This window comes from Leptosomus discolor, chromosome 24, assembly GCF_034619465.1.
Source record: "Leptosomus discolor isolate bLepDis1 chromosome 24, bLepDis1.hap2, whole genome shotgun sequence".
Taxonomy (NCBI): domain Eukaryota; kingdom Metazoa; phylum Chordata; class Aves; order Leptosomiformes; family Leptosomidae; genus Leptosomus; species Leptosomus discolor.
In genome coordinates this window covers 2842715-2865661 of record NC_141414.1, presented here as the reverse complement: position 1 = coordinate 2865661, position 22947 = coordinate 2842715, and the positions used below count along the sequence as shown (strand labels likewise).

Here is a 22947-nt window from a genome sequence, read left to right as displayed (position 1 = left end):
TAGATTTGCCCTGACAGAACCAGTAGTTTACACTGATGCACTGATCACTTGTCTTCAGCACCGTTTTGCTGTTAGATGGAAGCTGGCTGGCATACTTTGTGTTTGTAGCAGGAATCAAAAGTCTCAGGAAGAAAAGAAACATTTGCTTCCCATGACCTGTAATGTGAAAGCCAGATGAGCTTGTCTGCAGCTTGCATTAATCATGAAAATTGTATTGCAGCGTGAAGCAGACTGTACTGTGAAAGATCACGTTGTGTGCATGTTTATCCTTGAGCAACAGGACACCTCATGTTCAGTTCAGGGATCTTTGTTTTTATACACCCTTTTTTCTTCTTTTTAATGCTTATCCAGCATAAAGGCCCTTTAACTGCAACCTGAACAGAGATTAGTTAGAAGAGGCTTGTAGAACTCCTCCCTGCACCCCAGACATTTGAGAATCTGTTTCTTTTGTGCGCATCAGAACCATTTTGATGCTGTAGGAAAACATGTGTGCTGTATGTTTTATGTCTCTTGTAGCCACTTCTCTCACTTCCTCAGTGTTAAGCCATTCTCTCTCTTTCTGTATCTTCTTTTGAAAGTCTTATTTCTAAACAAAGGTATATCTGTATTTGATCCTGGATTTTATTGCCACTGTTGGGTCCAAACCCTGTATTAGCAGGAAAAAAAAGCTTTGTTTTGAACCAGTGAGTGGAAGGTGTGATAGTGATTGCATTTTTCAAAGCATTGTTTTAGTTTGAATGTCAAGACAAATTATATTGGATTTTTCTTTCCTCACTTAAAATGGCCTGGGAAACAGAATTTTTATTTGCCCTTCAATATGCTTAGCTTTAAACCAGTTTAAAATAATTTAAAAGGTTTTTTTTTATACAAGACCATATTTACATGCAATTATTATTTGTAAACATAATGCCTTTCTTGAAATGCTAAGGTCTAGAGAGTGAAAAGGACGCTTAATATTGAAAGACTCCGTACAGAATAGCACAAGCAGTGAATTGACCCGGAGTTCAGGAAAATAAAAGGCGTTTTATTGAACTTCCAAATTTTCTAGTTAGCTTTTAATGAAGTGATGATTCTGTGTTCTGTGTTGATAAGGTAGATGTTATTGTGTATTCCAGCTACCCAAATCATCATTACACTAAAATTACAAGCAATAAGCTATTTTAAACAAATTTAAGCCAAAATGCTTTCCATTTGGGCACAAAATACAGTTGAACTCTATTTTCGTAACAGTGATGCCTTGTGACTCAAATTGTGTTTTGTTTTCTTAATTTTTTTTAACACAATCTTTATTTAGATAGCTGTGGTTCTAGGTCACTCGTCAGTCGAACTGACCACCTCCGGTCAGCTGCTGCAGCTGAGTGTTTGGAAGGTTCGAGTTTTTAAAAGAAGGAATTGTGAGAGAGGTTGCAAATTGAAATACAAAATGATGAAAATGTTCACATGGAACTTATGAAAACTACATAATGATCTAGACTTTATCATTTCAAAGTGGTTTTTTTTCCTTTTTAGAATATGCATGCCAAACGTCTTGTCTTTTTCAATGATTTGTAATATACATTTTATGACTGGAAACTTTTTGTACAACACACTCAAATAAATGTTTTGCATTTTATTTGTTTCCTCCTTTCATTTAACCAACACAGAGGCCACATGGGCTGTTTGAGGTGATTCATCCCATGGGACCTTCCCGTCTGTAGAGACAGAGGAGACACTGAGCTGTTGGCACGCCTAAACCAGATCAGCTGCCTGGCGTGGCCTGCTACAAAGCAAACCAACGCTTTCCTTCGGACTGAACGCAGATGCCGTGCTCGGGGCGAGTGCCGTCCTCTCTGATCAATGGCACCACTCCCAACAAAAACAGAGGGGGGAACTTGAGTAGCTGGAGCAGATAAACATCCCCATCCTTTCTCATCACCCTGCTGACTTCTGCAGCCCCCGCTGGAGGGGTCACTTCCATTTAGTGCACTTGATCCTGATGTGAGGGACCAAGAGCAGACACCGAGCCCTGGCAGCAGTCTGTTCTTGGGAAGTAGGAAACGGGGGGAAGCATTGCTGTGAGCTCCCGTGTTCATTAGCCTAGCTCAGCTTCCAGCATGCTTCTCTTCATTAGTCTGTACTAATCAAATTGTGCCATAGGCAACTACTACCTCTTTAGCACGAGCTGGCAATTCTGAAAGGTGTAGGACTCTTCTTTTTTTTTCAAGTGGACGGACCCACAGGCAGGATGATAAGGTTTACAATACTCTCTTCTAGCTAGCGCAGAGTTTTGGCTTTAGCTCTGCTGTAATGCTCAGTTTCTTGTCTCACATAGCAGTGCTCTCCATTCTGCGTGCGGAAAATCCTGGCACCAGCGCTCAGTGTTCACAAAGGAGACAAGAGGAGTCCTGTAAAAATAAACTTTATTCAAATAAAGGGAGAGTCCACTGGACATATCCCGTGGGGTCTCAAAAGTTTTTTATCCTAATTTCCCAGCTGTGTAGGACCCTCTCCCGTTCCCCATTGGCTCAGGTACTAGGAAGGCACAGACCTCCCGATCCGCCTACTACATATACTCCATTTTTACCCCTTAACATGCACCCCCCTCTGCATCATGCATCCGTATGTTTCATTATCATATCATTATGCATCTCCTGGATGGAAAAGTTAATATTAATAAGGCTATTAAGCCTGCGCACTGTTTCCTAAAGTTGAAAAGTTCAGACTTCCCTTGACTTTTTTGAGGGAAATTTTTCAATGATTTTTCTTTTAAGTTATCTTATCTAACAGAGCTTTGTAGTCTGGTAAGTTCTCCCGATTGTCTGTACTTGCTGAGATATATGGCACCTTTTGTTTTACGAGGCCTGGTGAATCTCTGTCAAGATCTCCTAGTCTTAGTCTTACTACTAGCTAAACACATGGCTGCTCTGGATAAACAGTGCCATGTACTTGCAAACCACTTTCCTCCTTATCTATTCACGGTTTAGGTCTGTGGTATCTTGTACTAGCCTGGGTAAATGGTGCTGTATTTTGTAAAGACACTCTCATAATGCCATCACGTGCATCACATCTACTCTTGAAGCAGCTCTGTATTGGTGGTGTCTTCCCTTTGCTTGTACCCACTCCCATAGTCTTCTTACTCAATGGAGGCTATACCATTGCAGAATTAATGCAGCCTTCAAGGGTATAAATCTCTTACCCAAGCCATCTAAGGCAGAGGTAATCACCATCATCCTCAAAGGACAGCAGATTTCATTTCAGAGAAGAGTCCCCGGGGAGTTGCTCTCTGTAGGGAGCTCAGATCCCAATGCTCATATCTCATGTCAGGACGTATTTGTGGCAGTGTCTGCCTCTGGTGAACCCGGGGCAAGTCCCGTCCTGGAGCCCCGGCGTATGGGGCCGCCCTGGTCACCGGCACCCCAGCGCTGGGCTGACGGCTCGCTCGCCCGGTGCTCGCCCGCCACCATGCTGCTGGGGAACGCGCGGCCGGGGCTACCTGGTGGCCCGGGAAACACCAGTGTGCCCCCCCGCCCCCCCCCCCCCCCCGGCCCCACTATAGCAAGCGACGCGGTGGATGGGGACGCCAAACCTCATCCCGGCACTGGATGTCGGCCTCGGCCTCGCCCCGCTGCCCGGCGGGGCGACGAGGCGCGGCAGCAGACAGGCGCTCCCGGGAGCCTCAGGCGGAGGGTCAGCCCCTTCCCGCCCCGCGCTGGGCATGGCGGGGGGCGCGCCGGGCACTGCCCCAGATCCGGCTCCGCTGACGCGACCCCGGCCTCCCGCAGCCGCCGAGCGGAGCACCCCGAGCCCGAGCCCCCGCCCCGGCAGCGGGCGCGCAGCGCGGTGCGCTCTGGGAGCGGCGGGGCCATCCGTCGGCCGCCCCGCCCGCGCTGCGCGCTGGGAGCCGTAGTCCCGGCGAGCCGCCATTTCGCCGGCAGCGTGGGGGCCGCTGGCCGCGGTGACTGCGGCATGGAGAGCGGCTTCGGCTCCGACTTCGGCTCCGACTTCGGCTCCGGGGGAAGTGGTGGAGGGAAGCTGGACCCGGGGCTCATCATGGAGCAGGTGAAGGTGCAGATCGCGGTGGCCAATGCCCAGGAGCTCTTGCAGGTCAGGAGGGGCTGAGGGGGGCGGGCGGCGGCCGCCCCGGCCCCGCTCTGTGCCGGGCAGCAGGGGCTGCCCTAAGGCCCGGGGGAGCCCGGCCGTGCCGCGGCCCCTCTCACGGCCTCTCTCCGCAGCGCATGACGGACAAGTGCTTTCGGAAGTGCATCGGGAAGCCCGGCGGGGCGCTGGACAACTCGGAGCAGGTGAGCGTGGTTGGGGAGAAGCGAGGACCCGCGAGCCGCCCCCCGGGGCGACCGCTGAGGGCCCTCTGTCCCGCAGAAGTGCATCGCCATGTGCATGGACCGGTACATGGACGCCTGGAACGCGGTTTCCCGAGCCTACAACTCTCGGCTGCAGCGGGAGAGAGCCAACATGTGAAGCGCCCCGGCTCCTGGACCGGGGAGGGACCATGTGGGGAAGGGAGGAGCAGCCAGTCCATGTGGTTGGGGGTGAAATCCTGCTGCCATTCCAGCCCCTGCCGTGGCAGAGCAATAAACCTTCGCTGAACCTTTTGCATCCGTTGGCTTTTATTAGCACCATCCCCAGGAGCGAGTGAATTTTCTAGCCTTGAGAGCCAACGTGTGCTGCTTGGTTTGCCTCATGCCCTTTTTAGTGGTCCAGACTGGCAAAGGCCTATAGCAGCTGATTAATCCCTGCTGAAAGGGCTGCAAGGGGCAAGGAGCTTTTTGTGGAAAAGGGGGGCCAAGTCAGCAACACAGTCCCCTTGCCCAGGAAGCAAGCATGGACCCAGTTCCTTTTCATTAGTGGAAGAGCTGCCGTAAGATGTTCCTCGTGCCACACTTGGCTCTTTCTTCACTTTTATTTGTATAGCTGTATGTGGAGTTTGCTTTTGGGCTCAGGCTTTGACTCAGCTCAAGCAGTGTGTTGGGGAGCAGGGGTGCTCTTCCTAGGTTTGCAGCACAGCTTTGCAAATAGTTAGTTGAGTGAGCACAGCTGGGGATAAAAAGGGCTGGGAAGTACTTAAATTGATGTCTTTATAGAATAAGACATCTTGTGTGGCTGTGATGTTCTGTAACTTCTGGTTTGGCTTTGGCACAGATACTCCATCTTGGAGCCTGCCTTCTGGGCATCCTTTTTTTGAGGGAGGAGCACTTCTACAACGGCCTACTCAGATCTGCTTTGGGGCTGTGCTCTGTATTGTTCTCAGCTTACAGACCTTTCCTGGAAAGGTTGTTGATGCCATGTAGTCAGCAGCGTGCACAGCAGGTGGAAGAGGGTGTTGGAGATTAGAAGGGCCCATGCCCCTCTAGTGAGATTTTTGAAATCCCTTCTTTGAAAGTTCTGGTTTTTATAAAATATTTCACAGTTTGCTGGGGCAGGGAGGCAGAATAGAAGGATGACATCTCCTTCCCTACTAGGACATTCAGAGGGATGTGGGAGAACCTGATTTCATTTAATCTCCCAATGTGGTGACTTCTATGAAGGGACTAAAGTGCTGTCGCACCAGGTAAACCATTAGGACATAACTGGATATTTGGACTAATTGAAACTGAACTGAGTTTCCCATCCAGATTCGGCAGAATGACTACTTGGAAATAAAGTGCTTTCCAGCCACATTTGTTTAGGGGCCTTTTTGCTTTTCTTTACGGCTGTATGAATGCTTGGTACTGGCTGTGCAGCAGTCCTGTTTCATTGATGGGAACATCCCACAAGTGTTCCAGCCATGGATTTGAACCCATCTTGAGCTGAGCCGTGCCTGTAAGCCAGGTCTTCTACCTTGCTAGTGCTCTAGCTGGGAAACTGGTGGATCTCATGGCCAGTTGGGTTGGGAAAGAAGAAAATTCTTGCTAGACCCAAATGCAGAGCTTAAGTGCCAAAGACTAGGAAGGGGTTTGGGGTACTAGCTGTTGTTCAGTTTTGGTGGTCAAATCTATGAGATGTTGCAAGTCTGCCCAAGACTTCACACGTGAACTCTGCAGCGGTTTTTTCTTGTGAACAGTGTCTGAGTGCCGTGTGCTGGCTAGGGGGACCTGATTTCCCACGGAGGGAGCTGTATCCTTGGGCCACTGTCTCAGCACTTTGAATTTTTCCCACCTAGCTTAACCAGCATAGTGGTCTGTGTTGCTATGCCGTAATCTTTGTCAATTAAATCACCAGTTCCCTTATGCAAAGGGAGCTGGGCGTGTGGGGGTGTAGGAGAAGCCTGTCCTGATTCTCTAGTACAGGTGAGGGCCTGTGCAGTCCTAAGTCCAAGTGTTTTAGCCCTGTCTTGTGATGAAATGATGAGACCAGGGGATCGTCACTGAGCTTACTACTACCAAGCGTTGAGTGGGAACAGTACCGTGCCCTTTCCAAAAGCTGTTGTACAATGTCACAGCTCCATCAAGGCAGTGAGGTCTGAGGCTTCTGCACAGGCATAACTGTGGGCTGGGGCAAAGTTCACTTGTCTCTTGGCTTGGCTTTGGGATGACAGCTTATGGATAGAGGTCAGCCCAACTACATGAGTCTCTGGCAGATGTTTCAGGCACCCCTCCAAAGAGAAAGGTCACATTTTAATACATAGGATGTTTGGCCAGGTCTTAAGATGGGACAGGCCTCATTTATTTATAGAAAATGTCTAGAATTGTACCATTCTATGCAAAGCAGTTATCAAATGCCCCGGTGTCACAACTGCAGTGGGTCACCCAACACTGGCATTTGCTTAGTACCTGCGGGCCATCTTCACCCTGTTGCAGCATCAAAAAAAAAATGTACAACAGCTGAGGGGTTAGTGCATCCTCTGGCAGTTACTCCTCTCATTCGTCGTCTTCCCTGGGCGGTGAAATGCAGCTTCAGAGCTTGAGGTTCTGCGCAATCCAGCCCTGGACAGCTGTGACTTTGGTGTAGACACCAGGGAAGTATGGCCTGGCACAGCCATAGCCCCAGCTTGTGATTCCTGCTAGAAACCACTTCCCTGAGGGTTCTTTACATGCCAGGGGCCCACCTGCATCACCCTGCAGAGAGAGAAAAACAGTCCTGTATGAAGCCAAAGAGGAAGCCCATCTCCCCCAGCTATGAGATGTTCTTTCTTTCTGGGACATAGAAGCATTTGCTGTCCTGTTCCCCACCTCCCCAGGAGCCTGCTCCTGAGCTGGAGGACTGCTCGGTGAGGTACTTGAATGCAGGCTGGGGTTCTGGAACATGGAAGAGCATGTTCAGAGGCACAACAGGGGCATGAAATGGGCTCCATGGTATCCCTGTGGTCTCTTGCTTGGCATTACCTTTCTGCATGTTTCCCTCCTCTGCCACAGGTTGGTGGGGCAAGCAGAATGAGGTGTATGCAGGATGGGCTTGGATAATGGCAACAGCCAGTGGAGATGGATGGACAGACAGCTGAGCTAGGGGAGGCAAGGCAAGACCCTCCTGAGAGAATATAGCCCAGGGACTTTGCACAAGTTTGCTCTGTCCCAGCCACATAATTTGCTGTTCTCACACTCACTGAACAACTGTCGACGGTGCCCTGTGGGAAACCAGCGCACAGCATCCTGCTGCTGATCTGGACAGGATAGAACTTTTTGCAGGCCTGGTCTCCAATCACGTTCACTGCTGCTTTTTGCAGATGCTTTGACATGAGACCTGAGGAGACAAGTATAACTGTTAGCTTGGTGCATAGTATGTGAGAAGCAGCAGCATGTGTAGGAGTGGGGTCTCTGCAGCCTTACTTGCTTGCCAAAGGGAGAGACCTGAGTCAGGTCTGGTTCCTCCCCAGCAGAGCAAGCACAGGAAGGTCCCTTGGGTGTGTAGTTTGTCAGGCAGCTCGGCTGACCAGACAGAAATGGTGTCACGGTGGTCCTTGTACTGCAGGAGCACAGCTGGAGCAGCTGCTGCAGGGATGGGGAGCACAATGGCTGCCATGTAGAAAGCTTGGGAAGGCTGCAAGAGGGCAGAGGTGTCACCAAATAGCGGAGTACAGTGCATGGTGGCTGTGGATGAGATTGTGGTGACACCATGCCTTGCCCAGGTTGGTGTGTCCTGCAGGGTCTGGCCTGGCATGGGGAGTGCTTGGGGCAGTGGAGTGGGAATTGTAGGGCTCGCAGGATAGGTGGCACTTAGCTTGGCCACCATGGATGTGAGGGAGCCCTCTCAGCCAGTACCTCCTTCCTTCGTGGAGCCCCAGCCTGTGATGAAGCATCTGGCTCCTTCATGGAAGACGTGTGAATTGTCTGGGAGACATACAGGTTTGATGGTGCTGCTGAACTTGACGGGCATGTCCAGCTCTAGCAGTGCTACATCGTAGTCCAGGCTGTAGACGTTGTAAAAAGGGTGCTTGTGGATACGGAGTATTTTCTCCATTTTGCCATCGATGCCACTCAGGAAGGGCGTTCCTAGAAAGGCCACCCACATTTTGGGGTCACTGTAACTGCAGAAAGACAGCAAACCTGGCTGTTAGGAGCATGGTCTCACAAGGAGGGCTGTTCCTCCACTTGTGGGGCTGGGATGCACTATGGCCACACCCTGTGAGGCCAGGACCCCTGTCTCCACCACACCGTGGACATACCCAGGCTTTGCTCCACTCACTCCTCTTCACGCTTACTGTAGGGGCACATCTGTAATAGGGAGCGTGTGCTTCCAGTGGGGCAGAGCATCCCAGCCACGGTGCTGGGCTGTGAGGAAGGGGAAGGGCAGGCAGGCTGACAGGAGTGAGGCCAAGAGCCAGCTGGCTTCACTAGCCCATCTCAGACTTACATATCAAAGCAGTGAGCTGCAGAGAGCAGCCACCGGTCGGCAATGAGGACAGCCCCGCACTTGTGCTCTTTCTGCTGAAGCCAGAGGCTGACTTGCCAGGGCCATTCTCCTTGAGCCGCAGTGCTGCCACCCACAATCTTGCTGAAGGCCAGAGCAGTTGTTAGGCCACAGTCTGGGACAGAAGAAGAGGCACCGTGATTTTAAGGAACCATAAGTGAAAAGGATGTCTGCCGTCTTTCCACAGCCCGTACCTTCTGGGGAGACATACACAGGGCAGTAGGATGTGACAACTTTAATTCAGCCGTCTGAGGCAAGGCTTGGTAGACATGGTGTGGTTTGGGAACTTTCACATGTTGTCACAGATCACACCTTCCAGGGATATGCTACATGAGGAGGGGATGTTTGGATGGACTGGCTGAGCTATCACACAGCAAGGAATGTGCAGTCCAAGAAGAAGTCCCAGGGATGTCAAGACATCTTCTGGGCTGCCATGTTGTTCAGAGCTGTCTTGCCAGCCTGTACTAGCAGACTGACCGGCCACAAGGCCTGTGTGCTGGGAAATGGGTTCTAATAATTGTAGCATAGGAGATGAGGCCATGTTTTCTGGCAGAAAGTTTGGACCTTGCTCATCCAGCTTTATCTCGTTATAGGCTCTGGCAGACCAAGTAGGACCTAGATCACAAGGGGCTGTCCCAAGCCCCCAGTGCACAATGTGGGGCCCAAGACAGCCCATGTGAAGTTGGTGGGTTGCACTGGGGAGCCCAGGTAATGTAGAATAGGTCTGGGCAGCAGTGGCAGGCTGCACAGCAGTACTCACTGCAGTTGCGCTCATCGAAGCCATTGCTGCAGTCAACAATGCCATCACATTCAGGATTTTCTTTTCCAATACAGACCTTGCTGGAACACTTGAAGGTGAGGCTGGTACAAGGCACCACTGGAAGGCAATAACCCATGGCCTGCTCAGTACCCTATGTGCTGGGGCTGGAGGTCTACCAACATGCCAACAAATGTCATCAATTTTACCTGGGGTTTGGGTGGGTTTGGCAGGCTCAGTGGTTTTCAGAGCTGTGGAGTTTTCTTTCATGGTTGTGGTTGTCTTCATCCCCAGAGTGGTTCTGTTGATTGGACTTGCAGCTGTTGTGCTGGGCTGGCGGGTGAAGATTGCTGCAGTAGAAGTTCTAGTGATGGCTGAACTGGAAGGCGTGCCTGTGCCAGGACCGGGCAACTGTGAGATGGTATCAAGGATCCAATCCTTGAGTTTGGTAATTCTGGAGTACACACCAGGTTTCGTAGCCTGGGCACAACCAATTCCCCAGCTCACAATGCCGGCCAGATAAAACACTCCTGGGGTCACCTCACAGGCCAAGGGTCCACCTGAATCTCCCTGAGGAAGAAGCAAGGCAATGGCTGCTCAGCCGAATCTCCCCAAGACAGGTCTCCATGGAGCTGCCTCTCAGCCACACTGCGAGGACTTAGCAAGCCCCAAACTCTTCTTTCTCCAGCCCTGCAGGGCCGTCTGCTGACATGCAGTACGTGTGCAAGACATGAGTGTGCAGAGGCCGAAACTAAGGTCAATAGCTCAGCCTGGCTGCACAGACACACGTAGCATTTGTCATGAAAGTTAATAGCTCCTGACAGCACCTTTCCACAAGTGAAGGACAGCCACCACCAACTACCACTGTCTGACTGCCAGGAGGAGACCTGCTTCATCCAGGACTCCAGTCTGGCCAGACAGAGCAGCAGGGTGTTGGATTAAGCCATGCTCAACTTGATGGAGCTTTGTTTACTTTTCCAAAGCTTCAAGGCAGTGGGCTGGGTTTTTTGAGCTAAAGTACATGTGGATTACAGCCTGGCCACAGCAGCTCAGCATGTATTTCCCAAGGATTTGCAGATGCTGTGAGTTATCCCACCCTTCTGGAACAATCCACAGAGGAGTAGAGAAATCCTAGATCCTACCTGGCATGAGTCTATCTTCCCCTCCAGGAAGCCAGCACAGATCATTCGGTCAGTGAGGGAGAAGTTGTAGAGGAAGTTGCAGATCTTCTGGTCTATGATGCCCACAGAGGCTTTCTGCAGGATCTCAGGCTTGGTAACTGTGTGAAAAGCACAGGATTTGCGAGTGCAGTAGAGGGAATGGGAACTAAGGGCTTTTAGACTGACCCAACAGGTATTTCAGGAAAATGGGCTCTAATCCCCCACAGGCATCGAGTGCTATATAGGCTGCTCTGTCAGCAGCCTTGAAGCTCCTGGCTCACCCCAGGGTGCAGTTTCATATCTGTGCAAAGGATACTGCACACAGGCAGCAGGTTTCTGTTGTCTTGACAGCTTGTGGTCAACTGTTAAAGGGGCAGTAGGGCTTCTTTGGTAGCACACGTGCCATGCTCAGGCCTTCTCCCTACAGTGGGATCTTTGCTTTTTCTAATTGCTTGGAGTATCTTTGTGACTGAGCGTGGTTGCTGAGGCTGACATACTGTCCTGCCAGAGCTACAGCAGGCCACTGAGGCAGCGGCCCCCTCTTGCTTAACGTGGGAGAACTATTGAGGGGAGACCAGCAGGTTTCTCCTGGTTCCTGCCAAGCTGTGCTCTCAATTTTCTTGTTTGCTGATGGCTTCTAAACTGCCGTTTAAGGTAGTGCCCTGTGTTTCTGTTAGTTCCTGACTGTCCCTGTTACTGTCCCCTGTTCTGTATGTTCCCAGGACTGTCTTGGTCACAGTGGCACAGGCTTTGCTGCTGAGCCTGTCACTGCTCCAGAGCAAATGAACTGGTAATGCACCACTGCTTACCATTCCCTTCTTGGAGGTCACCCCAGCCAGAAATTACGCATTTCTTTCCAACAGAAAAGTTCTGCACAGCATCTGGGAGACAGACGGGCTGGATGTATTTGTTGAAGACAAGAGGCCTTGCTAACTTCAGTACAGCCACATCAAAGTCCAGAATAATAGGGTTGAAGAGAGGATGCTGGATCACTCTCATCACATTGACTTTCACTGCAGTCCCGTCTGTTCCATTTAGTGATGTTGTTCCCACGTAGGCTTCAATCTCTTCTAGATTTGTCCTACAAATACATAATCCTAAACATCATGCTGACACACATATGCCTAGTATGATTTCTAACTTTTAAATTGCAGACAATTAAATTGCAGACAACTTTAAATTATCAATGTTTGAAACTTTACCAGAGCAGAGCCCACGAAGAGCAGCCCTGCTAAGTCAGGCTCAATGAGCAGTGGCACATGTTGGATGTTTCCTGAAGAGCAAGTAAACATGTAGTAATCCTCTCCTCACCTCCAGCAATTTGTGATTTCAGGAGTGTTCAGGCACACAGATGGTGTGTCTATATTCAGTAGGTCTTGATGGATTTGGGGGTTTATTTGTATTTTTCTAGAGTTGTGTTTTATTCCTTTTTTTTTTTTTTTAACCCCATGTGAATTTAAAACATTTAGTTTAATGACATTTATGAAGAACTGCTTCCTTTTGATTGTTTTCCACCTGCTTTTCATGGTTATTTGGTATCTTAGAAAAACAGTAAGAAGGCTTTCCTGGAATGCTTTGTACCCTTCTGTAGACCCTATCACATACTCCCTTCCCACTCAGTTGTCCCTTTACCCAAGGCTAGTCTGGTCTGTTTTGTTGTGCTTGTTATGGATGCTCTTCCACACCCAGCTCATCCTTGTGTCTCATGTTAGCCTTTTTATGATGTTATCTTAGCAGTGCATGCAATGGTTGAGAAGTCAGTATGCTGTGGGCTACCAGCCACGTACTCTCAGTTGTTTATCTAATAATTACTACCGTTTACTTGCTCCTTAATTGCCACTGCCCACAGAACTGCTGTTTTCACAGCAATATCCACAGTATTTCTGACCTTCTTGTGAATGGTAAAAGCCGATGGAGACTCACCATCCCCTGCAGACAGACAGCACTGCTTTTTTGCTATGATGTGCTTCACTTCAGCTTGCCTTTGCTACCTTGCGTTTCACTTGCTGCTTTATCGCCCAGCTATTTAATGCATGCGGTTGTCTTGAAACTCATCCTAGTTAGTCCCCACCTTTTCTGCTTGCAGGAATATTTACTCTTATCAAGCATTATCCTCTTGCTACTCGTTTCTTTATCTAGGTTAGTTATAAATCTGGGCTTCGGCTCTTGCTGTTTAACAGAACTAAGCAGGATTGAACTGACCATCTTCCCTTCAACAGCTGACCACATGTTTCTATTTCCTATATTACAGCCCATTTTTAAGGTTAAATTTCATTAAGTAACTCTTCTCTTGTGGCACCTGTCCTTTTCCACCCCTGCTACATGTGTTGTCCTTGCTCCCTGCCCAGGCTACTTTAACCTTTCCCTACCTCATCCCAGCCTCCCCACAAAACCCCTTTTACAATGAATCTCCAGCAGAAACAAAAATTAATGTCCAATATGTGCCGCTGGGCAGGCAAGCTGGAACAGCAGTGCTAGCAGGGATGGACTCTTACTCATTGAAGCAGTGAGCTGCTGACAGCAGCCAGCGGTCCCCAATTATGGTGGCTCCACAGAAATGCCTTGAATCTTCTTTCAGGCTGACTTGCCAGGGGATCTCTCCTCTGGAAGCATCTGTTCCTCCCACGATCTTGCTGGGTTTAGAGAATCCCGGTCGTCCTCCACACTCTGAACAAAAGCCAAAGCATGATTTGTGAGTACTCCTAGCAGATGACAAGTGGGGAGAGACTTTTGCTCTCTCTAACCAGTAAGTCTGAGCAGGGACAGTTCAGGGCTGAAGTGTGAGGCATCCACCCAAACCCTGCCTGCTGATGGAGAGGGTCCTTGATGGTGGCCATGCATAGCCATACATGGGCTTCACCCTAACTGCTGTTCTGCATCTTGCCCTTGGCAAATCCTTAATCCTGTGCCTTTCTTGAAGGCAGGGTAACCAGCAGCTCTGTGCCTCTTAGCCTTGCCATTCCAGACAAAAAGTTAATCCTAAATTCAGAAAAATTCCCTACATTCATATTTCCCTGCAGAGCTGCTGGGAGGGCTCCTTGGAGCTGACAGGTCACCTTATAGATAATGGCCCTCCTTCCCATCAGAGAGAAGGATGCGTGGCTGCTGTGAAGTTGCAGCCATCAATGTTGAACCACTAGGAGATCCTTAGCTGGCAAACAAAAGTGAGTGGTCAGCAGGTTAAACAGTGTCAGGTGCTGCTGTGCCCTAGTACCCTGTCCTGGGCCTGCTGGAGCAGGCAGCAGACGGAATTACACATGCAGTTGCAGAAGCAAAGGAGGCCATGGAACTCCTCTGCGCAGGAGTGAGTGGCTTTGCCAGGCTGCTCTGGGCTGAGACAGGGCAGCCAGATAGTGTCACTTGTGCCTTGGCCCTTAGCACTTAGGCATGGGTTGTGTGGGTCACCCCACTGAAGGTCATTTCAGCTCAGCAGAAGAACAAACCCAACATTTGGACCTGTACCAGCCACTCTTCCTGTCAAGGTGCACCCACCCTGAAGGTGCTTATACCTTGTGGTCTCAGTGCAGTCACTGGCTCGCTGGCAGCTGGGGCTGGTGAAGTGGTGGGGATTGCTCCGGTGGTGGTGTTGAGCTCTTGAGAGCTGACCACGTTACTGGTAGTACTGGAGTGTATTAGAGGGCCAGGATGGGCTATGGAGGTGGGGAAGGCAGAAATAGCATCCAAGATCCAGTCTCTGAGTTTGGTAACACGTGTGTAAACCCCAGGCCGCCTGGCTTCAGCACATCCAATTCCCCAACTCACGATTCCTGCCAGGAAAAATCTGCCAGATGGTTCTTCGCAAACCAGGGGCCCACCGGAGTCACCCTGCAAGAGAAGCCAGATGGTGAGCTTTCCCTGGGGATGTGCCAAGCTCGCCCTGGCCACCTTCAGTGTACCTCTGCCAGACTGGGGTGCTCTGCCCCTGTGTATCCCAGCTCACCTCTGCTTATTTACTCCAACCTAGTAATAAGTGAAGCATCTCCTGGGTGCTCCTCCGTGTGGGCACACTGTCCTGCTATTAAGCAGTAGCCTTGTGCCCTTGATATGCCAGAAAAGCACAAGGACATCCTCCATAAAATCTAGGATAAGCGTTTCTACTGGTTTAATCATTTGTTAAACTGCTGCTCTTGAAGTTTAAGCTCAGCAGCCCCTAAACAGCCAGATGGTGGGTCTGCATTGCATGATACGCAACCCAGGGAGACCATGCTAATCTTTACATGACGTTTTCTTGATTTGGCCTGTGGCTCCCTGGTCAGTGCTTTGGTACTGTGGGGCCATGTGAGTGTCACTGATGTAGGACCTGTGGCTGTGAAGCTGGCAGCGCCTTCCAGAGGCTGGATTGCTCTAGGTGAGTAATGAATAACCAGATGGCTTATGTTCATCATCCAACCTCAAATCATTCATTCTTGGCCCTTCTCCAGTGTTCGTGCTGCATTTGGTGCAGAAGTATGAAGTGCTACCACCAGAGAAGTGCAGTTTTGCACCCGTGGTGGCTGCAGGTATGAAGGGCCCTGCCAAACCACAGGGACAGCCATGGAAATCATAGTCCTCCTCTCATAGTCAGAATTTTTTCCAGCTGGCCATTTGCAATTCCAGGCTAGATAAAGGCTAACTAGGGAAAGCACCAAGTTGTTCACCAAAAACCGTTGTGTATGTTTTAGTTTCTGCTGCTGCCCTTTGCCTTCTGGATTTTGATCTGAGGACCTGCCAGGTACTTTCGTAGCACCAGCCCCAGTTAGAGCTCAGGAAGTAGAGAAAAGTAGTTAAAATAGCTAAAGAGCCCCTTAAACACCAGTGCCCTGCTCTAAGCAGTAAAGAACACATTCTCATTTTTGTCTTCTGCAGTTCCTGATCTGTGCTTGGGGCCAAGGCATGGCCTCAAACCTTGCGGAGGGGACATGGACCATGACCATGGGGTCAGATACTGCTTCTTGAAGTGCTGCTTGGTGCATACTGTAAGGGCAAAAGACTCATGCAGGAAGGTGTGCTGGCTTCCTTGGGCAAATCTTACCTGGCAGGAGTCGACTTTCCCCTCCAGGTAGCCAGCGCAGAGCATCCTGTCTGTGAGGATGTGGCTGTAGAGGCTGGAGCACAGCTTCTGGTCCAGCAGCTCCACTGTTGCTTTCTGTAGGAAATCGGGTTTCACCACTAAACGAGACAGATGTGATCATGAGCTCACCACAGGGAGCCTTGCATGGGACCAGCTGCCCATGTTACAGCCCACCCTGGCTGGCCAGAGCATGGCCTGCATTCCCTTCCCTGGTGCCTGCTGCACCGCTCACAGCCCACCCTGCCTCCTCTGCCACCTGCCATGCTTTGCTTACAGAAATCCTCCTTGAGGTAGCCCCAGCCAGAGATAAGGCACTTCTTGCTGGCGGGGAAGTGGTGCCCAGCGGCTGGCAGGCACACGGGCTGGATGTACTTCGTGAAGGTCACAGGTCTCTTCAGCTCCAGCACGGCCACGTCGTAGTCAGCTGTGTCGGCGTTGTAGGAGGGGTGCGGGATGATCCGTGCAATGCCCATTTTCACTGTGCTGCTGTCTGAGCCTCTGAGTGAGGTGGTTCCCGTGTAGGCTGCCCACATAGCTGGGTCCTGAAATCTGGAAGAGAGACAACCGGGACAGCATAAGCCTATGGCCACAGCACCGCCCTGCAAACTAGAGCCGCCTGGTGTGGGTGGTGCTGCCTCCTGCCCATCCTGCCATCTGCTCCGGGACAAGAGCTTAGGTAGGGGAAGAAGCCGGGCATGATGAGGCAGTGTGGTGCAGCGGGAGTTTGTGCCGGAAGATATGGCAGCTTTTGGAAGCGGGGCAGAGGGGCAAGCTAGCATGGCTGGAGCTTACTCGGTAAAGCAGTGAGCAGCAGACACCAGCCACTTCTCCGTGAGGATTGCAGCACCGCAGAAGTGCTCGTTGTTCTCTCGCAGGCTGACTTGCCATGGGAACTCCCCTCTGGATGCCTCTGAGCCTCCCACAATCCTGCTGGCAGTCTGCATGGCAGGGCGGCTCCCGCAGCCTGAAAGGGAAGCGAGAGCCAGTGCATCAGGAGCCTGCCAGCTGTGCCCCAGTGAAGGGCTCTCGGGTGCAAGTGGGAAAAGCTGCTTCAGCTTTGTGCACACTCCCAGCACATGCTCAAGCAGCAAAACAGTGCCAGGGCTGTCACAGGGCAGACTTTAACCTGCAGGTTTGGAAAAGAGCACTGCAAAGCACTGGCCCATTGCCCTCCCTGACAGTCTTCTAAAGCACAATATTCTGGAGAGAGGTGTCTTGGCTAGTTTCACAAGCTCAGACACTGCATCAGCAGCTCATGGGCATGTGGCACGTGCCCAGCATGTCAGCCCACCAGGAAGGTGGGCCTTGTCATGACCCTTTGCAGATGTTGGTGGTACCAAGGTGTTTCTAGGGTACAATCCCCCTCATCCTGACGCAGACATCTACTATGGGCCCAACAAGTTGTGCCGTGTCCTTGGCTCATCTTCAGTGCCCGGAAGCCCAGTGGTGTTACAGCTATCAAGGGCTGCAGCAGTGGGTTGTGGCCTGTCCCCCATGTCCAGAAGACCTGCTGCAGGAGACCACAGCCCCTTTCATCAGAGGCATCAGCACAATCTTTTTGGCCATCGCAGTCAGGGTTTTCTTTCCACACACACTGGGTGTTCTGGCAAGTGAACATGTCTCCAGGGCAGCTCCCTGGGGCAGCAAGGCTTGAGTCACCCATGTATCCTGCAGCCCTCCCAGCAACCGTCCTCTGGCTTCCCCAGGGGCAACCACCCCGGTGTCCTTGTCACTCTGCTCCTTGGCAGTGCCAGAGCCCCTGTGGGCTGGAGCTGAGAGCGGAGCTTGCAGGGGGAAAGGCGTGAAGGGCCCTGGACCACTACATTATGAACAAGCTGGGCCACAAACACCTCTTGTCTCTGCAGTCAGGCCACCAGTGAGGAGGAGGCTACAGGTCAGGCTGCGGAGTGCAGCCGAGGACGCTGGGGCAGGTGGCTCATCCTGCTGCCTGGCTCTTACCTGCTCTCAGTCCAGGTCTGTGGGGGGAAACCTCACTGCGACCTGTGACAAAGTGGAAGGAATGAGGATCAGTGAGGGCAACCCAGTCGGGGGGCACAGGAGCTGTGTACTCCCATGGGCTGTGCTGCTCCCGGGCCAGGGCTGGCAGAGGCTTTGCTTTGTCTTTTCCTCCTGCTGGGCAATTGCTTTCCCTGCCCCACGGCCAGCGGTGAGCTCCTGGCCCAGTTCCCTTCCTCAGTTTGCCCCCCCATGGGCACAGTGCATAGTGTGGGAGGCCATCTACAGCCCTGCAGGCTTTTGGGGTGATCCTGGGTGCAAGGAAAATTTCCCAAGAGCTGTGGCAGTGAGCTGCCTCCCAGGAGCGGTCTCCAAGGCTAAAGCTATGCAGGGCTGTTGCCTAAAGCCAAGGGGCATCTGTGCACCCTCCATTTGGGCTGCACAAGACTCCCAAAGATACAGGGACCCTGCCCATCATCGCTGGGAGTGCAGAGGAAGCTCCAGAAGAACCCAGACCTTGATATTGGACTTGATCTTAAAGGTCTTTTCCAACCTAAATGATTCCACGAGTCTATGTTTTCCAGGCCCATGTTTTCTTAAATCCGCTTGACCTCGAGTCCTACGCTCACAGGCAAGTCCACAGTCACCAAAGGAAAGGAGAACTTCTAGTCAGGTGGTTTCAGAGAGTAATTCAAGTATCATAAATATCTACCTAAGCAGAAATTATTGCTACAGTTCTGAGGACTGCCTAAGGGCTGCTGCATACTTGTAGGTACAGACACCCCAGCAATTAACCTCCTCAAGCTTGATCTCTTGTCCCTCAGGCTGTTTCCAGGTGCTGCAAGAAAAGCCAAAGAAGCTGCAATTTATGCTTTAGGCTTTGTTGCTGCTGAGGCCTCCAAAGCTGCTCTTGCAGGGCAGAGAGCAGTCAGACAGTGTTAGATTTGAAGGGGGACCTGGGGACTCCCTACCAATATCTGCTGACCAGCTGCCAAGATCTAGGCACGTTTCTGACGCTGTCTTGTGAAGCTGGTAGCACCTGGGAGCCAGGCAGAGCATCTTTGGTTGGTTTGCTTGGGTGCCTGGCAGCACCCCCATTTCTAGCACTGCTGCTGGCCATGAAGCCTTGACTGAACATCTAGAGCTAAAGCTCTGCAGACGTTTGGCTGTCGGAGACTCAGTTTGTGGTTTTGCTAGTGTGACCTTTGTGGCTAGGAGGACCATCACAAGGCACCTTGCTCTGACCTTCTGGCAGTTGCGGGAGGAGCATACCTGTAAGAGAAGCTGAGGATATAGTCCCATAGGCAGCCAGGGAGAGACCCTGCTTCTGCAGGGCAGCCACCAGCCCATGCCGGAGAGCCTCCTCCTCCACGGCAGAGCTCAGGGGCTGGGAATCCTGGGGGGCAAAGCGGAGGCGGAAACGGACGATCACGCTCAAGTTTCCATTCCTGCTGGAAGACAGAGGATTAATGGGTGGATTGGCTACATGGTCAGTACAAGGGACAGGCTCTTGTGCTAGCTGCCTACAGGGAACTCAAGGGAAACAAAACTAATTCTTAATAATTTAAGGCGCAGGTTTCTCTGGAGATGTGCCCTGGGCTGAAATGGTAATTTGCTTTTTTTTCTTCTTTGGCCCAAAGTTCAGCTTTGGTCGAACACAGCCATTTTCCTGTGTCTTTCTGACCCCATTTCCAAATGAAAGAACCCAGAGCATTGGTGTGATCCCAGAAGAAAATGCAGCCTTGACCAAAAAGCAGTTTCTCTTTATACTAGTTTTGAACTAAGTGTAAGCTCACCTTCTTGTCAAAATGCCTTAAAACATGAGCTGCACAGTCTGCGGGGAGAGCTGCTTACACTCACCTGTAGCCCAGGATGGTGCAACCAGTGCAGCTCCAGTCCAGCTGAGAGTCCTGGAAACTGGACAGAAACTGCAAAGCAAAGAATGATGATCACACACTTACCAGGCAGAAGACCCCAGGGAGATGGGACTAGATAACGCCTGGGATTTTGCAGGGAGCTGGAACTGGCTGAAGCACCTTCTCCAGTCTCTGTAGGCAGCAGGAGCACCTGTGTCCAGCTCATGTGTAACCCTCTTCCCACCCTGGCTCAGGGCACAAGGCAGCACATCTCTTTTTATGCCTTCCTACCACCTCTCTTTTGCAAGGAACAGACTAGAGCACACTTTTCCCACTCCGCCTATGTCTCTTAGGGCCCTGGTGGGTCCTCTTGAAGTGCAGCCCGGCCCTGCAGTGTACCCTGCTGATGTTGAAGAAATCCCTGTTTTCCTCCTTCCCTTGTCCAGATTCTGCTGAATGAGGAACAGTCAAGCTGGGCCCTGGGGAACCACCACAGTCTTGCCCTGGCAAGCCCAGATCAACTCACCAGCCTCTCAAGAGCGGGCGTCAGCACCCTGTAGTAGTCCGAGTTCTTCATCTGTAAGCTGCTGTTGAATGGGATTCCTCGCAGCTCCACTGTGTGCTCAAAGCTGGTCTCTCCCGCGGGGTGACAGGCTGCCAGAGAGGGAAAGTGTCTGTCAGAGGCACAAAGAACACACGGAGATTTGGGGCCATGGCTGGACCCAGCTTTCCTCGCTGTCTGCTTTGGACCCCCTGGTATGAGCAGCTTCACTGTCCCTGGCCTCCCCTGGCTACCTCGGGGGTGCCCCATGAGTGTGCTGAGCTACCCTGCACACACGCAATAGGAGAATTTTGCACTGAACTATTTTGAACTTGAAAATGGTGGAATTTTGTCAAGCTTGAGACAAAAGTTCATGAACAGATGAGTACAACCTGGCAGTGCAATCCCAGATTGGCCCCATCCTGGCAGGAACATGCTGGGGAAAGACGTGCTGGGTACCAAAGCCAGCTTAGAAAGTGGTGCTGTACAGTAAAGCCGTGCTGGTGGGATCTGTCAGTCATGTCAGGCTGGGGTCCACACCAGGGCGCTGGCCTGAGGTGGCATCTGGCCATGGGGCACCAGAGGCAGCAGGAGGGAGGTGGAAGAAACAAGGAGATGGTGGGTCATGCTCTGGAGTGGGACAGTGAAACAGGCCATAGTCAGTGGCTGCAAGAGGTTGTGGTAGGAGATGGCTGGGGCAGTGAGGTACAGTGCAGGACATTTGGGGGTCACAGGGTGAGATTAGAGGAAAAGAATAAAGCATACATGTCATGCAACACTGAAGAGAAAGTGCTTTAAAGTCAGATATTGAGAACATGAGTTGACTACAGGCCTTAGGGTTTGTGTGTGTATGTGGAGAGAGTTGACTGCATTTTGTCCTCAGGAGAAGGCTTTAGAACTTTTGCTATGAGGGCTGTGAGCTGTGCAGACCATTTCTTTTTTTGGTGCAGATAAATTGAAAGAATGTACCCAGATGCACACTCACCCAGCAGGATCCCCAGGTAGAGGGCTGTCACGCTGCCCACCACGGCAGCAGCAATGGTTACCTTCCAGCAGCTGGCCCTCAGTCCCCTTCTCTGGGTGCCTAGCACTGGCTTTATCTGGTCCATGCTTTCTGAGCAGCTCTACAGATGGCCTCTGTGATTAAAAAGAGGAGGAAAAGGGCAACACTGGGATGAAATGTGACATGCCAGCTATGGTTGCCCCAGAAGCTCCAACCAGTGCATCATCACAAGAATTAAAAGGATTGACGCGCACTGCATGCCCTGAATGTGCCTCAGGCTGCAGTCAGATTTTACCAGTACATCCAGGTTGTAGGACCTGAACACATTAACCATCATGGCCCCTCCCTGCTTGGTTCCCCTTCCCTTTCTTCCTAGGAGGCCACCACTGAGCATGGCCTCCGTTGGGAGTACAAACCAGTCTGATGCCTCCATCTCTGTGCTCTGCACAGGCACTTTTGGTGACATGAGCTCTGGGTGAGTGCTGAACCAGTGTCCCAGCATCACAGGCCCTGCCTTGGGGTCCAACCAGGACAGCGCACGGTACGTGCTGTTCAGCAGGCAGCCCCCAGGCTTGCTTTAGCAGCAGGGTTTCAAGGTCCTACCACCTATAATAGCATGATGATATATATGTCAGCTCCCAGCAAGAGGGTTTGTGAGTATGGACTGGGCTTGACATCTTGACTTGCTCTTTCTGCCTCAGACATCACCCCTAGTAAAGACCCTGAAACCAGCCAGTGTCACCAGCAGATGCTTTGGTGCTGTTCAGGAGTCACGGCGCTGCAGCAGCAGGTGGAACAGTTCAGTTGGGAAGTACAACATTTATCTCAGAGCCATCTTACAGGCCTGCAAATAACAAGACTAGACTGCAGCCACATCCTTAAACAGGAAACTCTGCAGTCTAAACAGAGCTCTGGAGACAGACCTTCCTGGGACTCTGGCTACTGGATGTACCAAAGCCAAATGGTATTGAAAACCTCAAGAATCCTTGGCTGCTTCTACTGGGCCATTCTGACCTGGCTGCTGAAATCCTAACACTAGGCTACTTACGTCCCCATGGTATCTGCTATGTGGATTAAAACTGGCTAAGTAATAAACCTCATCCTGGAGCTGTTTATAAGGCAGGTTCAAGGATGAAGTTTCATATATAGCTCAATGCTATTCCATATCTTTGCAAGAACTGTGAAGGAAATATAAAATCACAGTCAGTAAATTCAATGGATGACAAAACTCACCACAGTATTTAGCAGAGAGTTCCCAGTGCCTAGTAATACAGAGCAATTCATATGTGCTTTAATTACAGCTATACTACTATCTTGATGAGCAGTTTCTCCTTCCCTGTGGTCAGCACTGGCACCGGAGCTTCCAGTATTTTGCTTCAACTGGTACAAGGTTCCTGCAGAGGAACCAAAGTCCCTTCATGTGATCTTTCCTGCCTCATGAGATCAACTCAGTGAACTCTGTTAGACTTGTTCCAGTGTGTCAATGCTTGTCACACACTGAAGATGTTCAGGTGGGTTATGGTACTCCAAAGAAGATCTTGAAAGTGCCAAAAATAGAGCATTTTTACCTCATTTTTCTGTCTGCACTTTTGCTAGTACAAGCCAGCCTGTGGTTGGCCTTCTTTTGCACATCATCAACAACTGGGTATCAGTAGGAATGAAACAGCCTGGGATATCCTGCTTTGTCCACAGTTATTCGATCAGCCATACTTCAGTCATGTTAGTTTTTGCAAGAAGCCTAATGAGACAAGAAAGGGCACTGATCTCCTCTGGCCCTAAAATATATGAAATTTCTGGATTACTA

The 22947-nt window shown here is 50.9% G+C and overlaps 2 protein-coding genes across 2 annotated transcripts; one reads left to right on the top strand and one right to left on the bottom strand.

Annotated features, from left to right (window-relative positions):
• The first annotated feature begins 3929 nt into the window (after positions 1-3929).
• On the top strand, positions 3930-4593 carry TIMM13 (translocase of inner mitochondrial membrane 13). The gene is made up of 3 exons (XM_086477617.1): positions 3930-4083; positions 4212-4280; positions 4357-4593. The coding sequence occupies exons 1-3, from the start codon at positions 3946-3948 to the stop codon at positions 4453-4455; spliced, it is 306 nt and encodes a 101-aa protein (XP_086333743.1). The 5' UTR covers positions 3930-3945; the 3' UTR covers positions 4456-4593.
• A 2276-nt stretch (positions 4594-6869) lies between these two features.
• TMPRSS9 (transmembrane serine protease 9) lies at positions 6870-21258 on the bottom strand. The gene is made up of 18 exons (XM_086477506.1): positions 21126-21258; positions 20126-20253; positions 19604-19671; positions 19016-19194; positions 17747-17788; positions 16580-16751; positions 16062-16336; positions 15749-15885; positions 14247-14562; positions 13233-13404; positions 11547-11818; positions 10720-10856; positions 9787-10147; positions 9581-9697; positions 8764-8935; positions 8172-8437; positions 7517-7653; positions 6870-7031 (listed from the first exon to the last, which is right to left on the bottom strand). Exons 1-18 carry the CDS (start codon positions 21247-21249, stop codon positions 6870-6872), a joined length of 3237 nt encoding a protein of 1078 aa, XP_086333632.1. The 5' UTR covers positions 21250-21258.
• Positions 21259-22947: the final 1689 nt, after the last annotated feature.